Genomic DNA, 8,304 nt, shown 5'->3' on the forward strand with positions numbered 1-8,304 from the left:
TAAAAGCATCTTTTCTGTAACTAGTGAAAATTATTTTTAAATACAAATATGTATCTGTTATCACTCTGCATCTAGAGAAATCAAGTACTTTAACTTGAAAAAAATCAAAAGAATTAGCACTGAAGGGATTGAGCAAAAAGAAAAAGAAAGAACTCATGAACATGGACAATAGTGCAGTGACTGCTGGGGGGACGTGAGTGGGTGGAAGTGGAGGAGGGTATATAGGGGATAAACGGTAATGGAAAAAAATAAAGGGAGAAAAAAGAGAAAGAACAAAAGTGCTTTTATTTTGCTAATTTTGAGCTTTTATCCATTTATACTGAGTTATGTAATTATAACCCTTTTTATATAATCGCATTCCTTTGTGGCTCTTTTAAAAGAATATGCCAGCAATTTTCAACTGGAGTGCTACAGTATTTTTAAAACATGCAACACCTGACTATATAATCAGAGGCACTGACCTTTTTTTTCTTAGATTCTCAATTAAAAAAAAGACAACAGTCAACACAACAATAGCCATCCGGTGTGAATGAATCAAAATTATACCTATTTTTTTTTGTCAGATCAGCAAAAGTAATATATATTTTTGGTGCTGCAGAATTTTACTAATTAGTATTTTTACCATGAGATGAAAAAGGTTGAAGATTGATGGAATATGCTAACAAGTTATTGCAATACAAGTGAGTTATCCTACATAATAAAAGCCTAATATGCAAATTGTCCCCTCGACCGGGAGTTCGACCACTTGCTATGACATGTGCTGACCACCAGGGGGCGGTGTGGAATATGGTGGGCGTCAGCAATGCAGCACTGGCAGCGGCCAGCAGTGGAGGCGCTGCCAGCCCCAATGGGCCTCAACGAGAGCAGGACTGTGGCGGGATGGCGAAGCAGGTGAGTGGGCGGTGCCAGGCCAAGGCAGGTGCGAGCAGGGCCCAATTACCCTGCCAATCACCCCTCAGACGGCGACCAGTGGCAGCAGTAGGGGTGGGGGTCAGAGCCGCTGCCCGGCTCCCAGGCATTGAGGGAGCCAGGCGGGGACCCGATCACCTCACCAATTGCCCCGCAGGCAGCGACCAGAGGCAGTGGCAGGGGTCCAATGACTCAGGCAGAGGATGGATGCGTGGGAGTGTGGGGGCCCAGGTGCTGCCCACAGCCCAGAGGTCAGCTGGGACCTGCCCTTCCACACCAGATGGCTTGCGCTTCTATCACTGGCCAGGCCTAGGGATTGCAGCTGTGCACAAGTTTTGTGCACTGAGCTTCTAGTGTATATAATAAGGCTTGGTAAATGCAACTTTGCCTTATAAGATTTTGAAGGGTACGATAGGATGAAAAACTGAAAATCAGAAAAATAGTTTTCATCCTCACCAAATTTATAATTTTTATAACTGTATAAAACTGTAACTATGTAACTATATAAAACTATATATAACTACTAAAGGTCTGGTGCACAAATTCATGCACCAGTGGGGTCCCTTGGCCTGGCCTGCGAGATCGGGCCAAAACCAGCTCTCTGACATCCCCCAAGGAGTCCCAGATTGCAAGAAGGCACAGGCCAGGCCGAGGGACCCCACTAGTGCACAATCGGGGCCAGGGAAGGATGCAGGAGGTTGGCTAGCCAGGGAGTGACCATGGAGTGCTCCAGGGCATGTCCAGCCCATCTCGCTCAGTCCAGATCAGCCAGACACAGCAGCAAGCTAACCTACCAGTCAGAGCATCTGCCCCTTCATGGTCAGAGCACATCATAGCGACTAGTCTGCTGGTCGACTGTCTGCCCCCTGGTGGTCCGCACACATCATAGCGACTGGTCGACCAGTTGACTGTGTGCCCCCTGATGGTCAGGGCATGTCATAGCAAGCGGTTGAGCAACCTTAGCATATCATTAGCATATTACACTTTGATTGGTTGAACAGCCAGACGACCAGACACTTAGCATATTAGGCTTTTATTATATAGGATATGAAACTTATATAACTAGAGTTGAGCAGAATAGAGATATTTGTTTTGTCAGTTTCAGTGACCAAATAGTAAAACTTCCAAATTCAGCATTTTAAGAGAATCCAAATATATACAGCACATTTTGAGTTCATTGCTTATACTCCCTCCTTGCTCCAAGAAGGATTTAAGGCAGATAAAATCCCATTTAAATTTACCTATCAGCTATAAGTGCAGTTATTAGTCAGTATACATTATTGCCCATAGGTCTTATTCATCCAGTTCCGCTGAAGAGGACACCTCAAAACCAAAGAAACAAAAATATCAGAAGAAAGAAAAGAAAAAAGAAAAAAAGAATAAGTCAAAAAAGGGGAAACATCACAAAAAGGAAAAAAAGAAGAGAAAAAAGGAAAAGCATTCTTCCACCCCTACTTTTTCTGAAATCTCCAAAAAATAACAGACTGTGGCTTTAAGCCACTAAATTTAAAATTTTGGCTTTGAAAATCATTTCACCTTCCTTGGAATTTGCTATATAATTATGCTTTGCAATAAATCACGGGCTTGTTCATATGGACATATTTTCCACATATGAGACCATTATCCTCTGGCAATATATTTTTAATGTACTATGATTATAAAGTATGAATCAGTCTTATTACTTGATAAGTGTGCCCCAATATGGATATCTGTACATACAAACACATCATTTTTGGTATCCGTGTCTCTGTATGTTTGACTAGTATTTTTACTTCATAAGTTGATTGTACTATGGTCAACACAGGTAATCTACCTGGCAGTTAATGAGTATTGCCGAATCAAGTGTCTACCTTCCAGTGATACAGTGAGATAAGGGATAACTGCTTTGCTCTTGACACTGATGAATTTAATAGCTTTTTATATCCTATGATAATGTATGAAGATAGTAATATTCTTCACTGTTGTTTTTTAATCTCTGGTTTTTTTGGATGTCATAGAAGATGAAGCTGATTTATTGGTCTTGACTAGAACTTTTTAAATGAATGGAAGAGGATAATGAAAATATTTATAACAAAGTTTCATTGTGTTATGACATGCAGCATTTCTAGTACCTGCCTCCTTATTTTTGTAACTATTAAAATATTTCTTCCTGTTTAAAAACACAAGCCTAGTTCAGCCTATTAGTCTCATAGAGATAATGTTGTGTTGGGCAGGATTTTTAGAATAGACTCCTGGTTTGTTTTACAAATGTGCCATATTGGCATCTCTCAGAGTGATACCTCAAGAACAGAACTCTTTAGGAGATGACAGCGAAATCTTCATTAGAACTGATTTTTATTGTATTCCGTATGTAAATTTTATGAAACTTGTTTCTATGGGTAATGTGGAAAATTTTTATAAATGTGAACATATATATTTATTTGTCTGAAATAATTTGTAGTTTTGAAGCAGGTTTCACACCGAATTAATGCTTTCATAAATGACCCGTTTGGGGTGTTTCTTTCTTTTACTTCAGTCATAAACCTCAGGAGCAGTGATAAAAATTTAGGATTAAGAATTTTATTCTGTACTTTTTAAAATTTAAGAGCCAGGGAGTTGCATCATGAAAGTCTTTATATAACAATGGAAATTTTATATGGGTAAGCATTTTCAAACAATATTAGTAGATATAAGTGTTTCTTACATTTTAAATGTCACAGTGATCAGTGTTAGTTACTTTACTTAACATTTGGGTATCCCTTACGCCCAATAGCTTAAATACTTTTATTGTAGCAGCATCAGGAGTCAATCCATTACCAATGCACAGCACCAAAGATTGCAGGTACCTCACTGCAGTGTAGTTGTAAGTTTTCAAATTGGTAACCTACAGACATGGCTACAGATGAGCTCATTATGGGGAAATCAGGTAAGTACACGTATCCTCACAGGCCGGAGAGGTGTACTGATTCTTTCTTTACCCAACACCCCCACTTGGCATGACCTCAGTAAGCCTGGGGAGCCTCACAACCCCTGTTAACGTATGCTTACCATGCTGAGCTTCTAGGGACGCTGCACCCACATCCCTGTCCTATCGCGTTACAGCCATGGAAGCTCTCACACTTACAGCTTTTCCATACCTAATTTAGTCATATGGCCATGGAAAGAAATTACCTTGTTTAAATTAAGTTCAGTCAGTTGTTTGGAGAGAAACACAGAGTTATTAGGTTTTTAAGGGCTTGTTTTGCCTTTGCTGTATTTTATGTATTTTTGAAATCTGTATTTTCTGAAAATATAGTTCTTTGGCATCAAAATGACCAAATAAGTAAAAAAGGTCTTATTTAAATTATTGGAAAGTGCCATATGCAAAAGAATGGTCTCATCCTATTGAGTGTGTAACGTGGTTAATATTATAGTTTTAGTGAATAGAATTAATTTAGTTATTTGTAAGTTTAATTCTGTTAATTGTAAAGATTATAATTTGGCTCATTAAATTTGTTTCTGCATGGTGACATGATTAATAATGGTTCAGAGAGTTACATAAAATTCAGCTCTCATTAACTCTGTGGTATGCAAATTGAAAGATTTTAATGCTTGGTAATTATTTTCCCCCAGAAACAATCTTAGAATTATTCTTAGGTAAATTTTCTATCATATGAGAATAGTTTATGAACCACCTCCTCTGAATTAAATAAATTTATTTTTACTAAAGTGATTTTCTTCTAAAGTGATACTATTATTATTGGTCTTCAATGCAAATCTCAGTAGTATATTTTAGGGGCAAAAATAGTGAAATTTCCTCTCTGGCAGTATTAACAGGCAGAAAAGTCAATTTTGTAGTAAAAATCCAAAAAGTCCTGGACTTTCTAACTACCTATGTGACCTTCAGCAGAGTCATTTAGTTTCTCTGGGCCTTGGTGTTTTTCATCTATAAAATACTGTACCAAGTTATCTCTAAGATCCCTTCCAGTCATTAATGTATGAGTATTGATATTTTAGTAAAATTCAGGTAATATTGTTCATTTTAGAAATTATTACAGATGAGCAGGTAGCAGTCTGCAATGATAAAGGTCAAATTTATTAATACTGCTGTTAAGCACATTCAGCTTTTGCAAGCAGATAATTGATATTTGGTTCACATCCTCACCATCCAACGTGCACCATTTTTGCTAGATGCAGACAGAATTTTTGTTTAGACCTGTATCAATAATCACATCTGAACACCTTGAGGCTACTGCTTCTGGGGTGATGGACCCACTCCCCACACAATTCCCTATTTTCTCCGGATCATCTGTTGACTAACATCTCTCAGAGGACTCTCCAGTGCTTCACATTTAATGCTCACCTGCTTTTTGATCTTTGAGGCCAAAACATCAGTAAATGAGCAAAATGACTGTATGTACCTATACTTACCACTCTCAAATTATAGAACCCTAGGTCACCTTCAGTTAAACTAGGTTGAAGAGTTATTCATAGTGTTCATAAAAATTCCATCGTGGCCTTTCTTCAACAAACATTTATTGCATCGCCTGGCACGGCAAACACTCTACTAAGCACTGGGAATACACAGATTAAAAAGACTAATTGGCTTCCCTGAAGACGTTCGTCATTCAGTTGGTAGGAGAAACACAGCACTTTAGTGCAGTAATTGACCGGAACGTGGGTTTAGAGAAACACATAGGGGTACTTCACCAGCTCTGGAGAAGTTGGAAGAGGCTCCTTAGGGAAAGTCGTGCTTGAAGTGCATTTTGGTTGAGGATGAGGGTGGCAGTTATGGTAGTTCCTGACCAGTGGGCGCTGAACAAAGACCACAGTGGAGGCTGGGGGGTATGTGTGTCAGAATTAACAAGCAATTTGTGAGGCCGAAGAAGTAAGATTTCAGACTCCCATCTAAGTTCTCGGGAACAAAAGGAGGAGGTCTTAGGTTCCATGTTTAGGGAGTTTGGACTCTAATGTGTAAGCAGTGAGGCACCATGACAGAATTTTAAGGAAAGAAATGACTTATTGGGGTTTGGTTTCATTTATTTCATAATTCTACCAGTTTTAAAAGATAAAATTGCTCTCATTAGAAGGCCACATAAAAATGATTAGAATCTTTATGTCCTATTATTTGTACTCTTCTAGGCCCACTTTTCTAAGATCTGCTTATTACCGAAAATCATACAGTGACTTGTCTCCTAAACACACATAAAGTTGCAGTATTCTTTATCAGACCTGTCCCCAGAATTACATGCATATGTACATACTATGAAATGTGTTTCGTTTTTAATTTTATTTTAGATTATTTTTGACTGACAAATTCTGTTACTATGTTAGTATTTGTTATGTCCAAATAAATCATTTAAAATGTACAGGCTGTGCTGTAATTTGATAAGCCTTCTTGCTTTTTAAAAAAAAGTTATTGATGTGACATTGTTTCACAAAACCATGTATGTTTCAAGTGTACAGCACAACAAAACGTCGTCACACTGCAACAAATGGCCTTCACCCCAAGCAAAGTCTCTCTGTTCCCATTCTCCCCCTTTTTCCACCTCCAGATACCTCCAACCTTTCCCTCTGGCCATCACCACACTGTTGTCTGTAAGGCTTCTTGTTTTTAATATTTTGTCTCAATCTGTGAAGCACAACTGCTTCCAAGTGACAGAGACAACCTGTTGGTTCACTGGATGAGCCCTGTGGCGCCCCCTCAGGTTACCTGACTAGACAGGGAGTGCTTCAAGAACTCCACCTGGTCCTAGCGCTGGGATTCAAGCCTCTTGGGCAGCCAGCATTCAAGAACTGGTTTCTTAGGCCTGCATAACGCTAATCCCACTTGTGAAGCTCAGGGTCTTCTGACCTCATTTGTCTTCTCCCAACTCCTCTAAAAATATGCAGTGTTGCCCTAACAGGTTTGGCTCAGTGGATAGAGCATCAGCCTGTGGACTCAGGGGTCCCAGGTTCTATTCCGGTCAAGGGCATGTACCTTGGTTGCGGGCACATCCCCAGTGGGGAGTGTGCAGGAGGCAGCTGATCGATGTTTCTCTCTCATCGATGTTTCTAACTCTCTATCCCTCTCCCTTCCTCTCTGTAAAAAATCAATAAAATATATTTTAAAAAAATATATGCAGTGCCCGAGACTGGGATGTGTCTCCCAGAGCACACCCATGAGGCATCCAGCCACGCCCAGCCCATGCCTGTCCCACAGGTCAAGAGTCGGGACCATGAGCATTTTGCAGACCCTGAATCTTAAGTTTCCTACTTCTTATGTCATTTATGGCCTGTGTCCTTCCCCTTGAGCAGAAAAGTAGAACTGTACCAGTGCCTTAACTAAACCTACATTTATTTTCACCAGAGGCAACATCTAATTAGTAATATAATTATTAACGTGTGCATTAAGATAGCTGATTTTCTGGAATTTTTTTAAATCAAGCTAGCTAAAAGATCAAGAAGTACCACAAATGCTATACATGCTTTCACAAAAAGAAATGAAAATTCTTGGCTTTTGTGACCACATGAAAATTTTTGTAATGTAGTGTTTTAACTTCTAGACTTCCCATGCACCCTAAGCAATCTTAATATCTAAACACTGACCAAATTGTGCTTTTTTGAAACGTAAAATATAACAGGCAGTAGGTGTTACGTCTGGAACTATGATGTCAGTATAACCACATGTGGCTATTTAAATTAACTAAAAATATAAAAATGTATTCCATTGCACTGGTCACATTTCAAGTGCTCAGTAGCCACAGTGTGGAGTGGCTACCCTGCCAGACCATGCACATAGAGAAAGGACATTCCCATCTTCTCAGAAACTTCCACTGCACAGCACTCGTTTAGAAGATACCCCCAGTTCTTGGTAGAAATTTTGGCCACCTAATGATCAAAAGTTCTATCCCTGAGAACAATAAAGCATTTTTTCTTTTTCCTATCGGAACACAGAAGCTATATTCACCACTTTTGAAGAACACTAGTCTCCCAACTGCAGACTTTATGCAACACAGACATGTATGTGTTTGGCAGAGCCAGCTTAAAATGATTCCTTTTTCCTTTTGAATTCTAGTATAAAACCAAGTCTGTGTTCTTGTAATAAAAATACCACTTAAGGGGGGAAAAAATCTTTTAAGACAATTATAATTTGCAGAAACTGTAGTTTATTTGTAGCTGTCTCAGTGGTATTAGGTAGATCCAGGAACTTTCTCAGTGAAGGACTTTTGTCATGGTTATCCTTCAGTATGCAGAAAACATGTATTATGCAGATTATACATTGTAATGTATTTTGGTTTTGAATGTTAGCTTTTATAAAGGCAATAAATATATGGTGAGTGTGCCAGCAAATCCTCTAAAAAAAGGTATGGGTTGACTTTTAAGAGACTTAGGAGCATTCCACCTCTAGTTTGTAAGACCATTCTCCCAAAATCTACCTATCTGCACCATCGCTTA

At 39.0% G+C, this 8,304-nt stretch overlaps 1 protein-coding gene across 1 annotated transcript in view; it reads left to right on the forward strand.

Moving 5' to 3' along the window:
- Positions 1-8,303, forward strand: part of SREK1IP1 (SREK1 interacting protein 1) — a 37,750-nt gene extending 29,447 nt beyond the window's left edge. The window contains exon 5 of the mRNA XM_059694534.1: positions 2,200-8,303. Coding sequence (XP_059550517.1) covers positions 2,200-2,389 — 190 coding nt within the window. The 3' untranslated portion in view covers positions 2,390-8,303. The remainder of the gene's footprint in view (positions 1-2,199) is intronic.
- The last annotated feature ends 1 nt before the right edge of the window (position 8,304 follows it).

This window comes from Myotis daubentonii, chromosome 4, assembly GCF_963259705.1.
Source record: "Myotis daubentonii chromosome 4, mMyoDau2.1, whole genome shotgun sequence".
Classification (NCBI taxonomy): Eukaryota; Metazoa; Chordata; class Mammalia; order Chiroptera; family Vespertilionidae; genus Myotis; species Myotis daubentonii.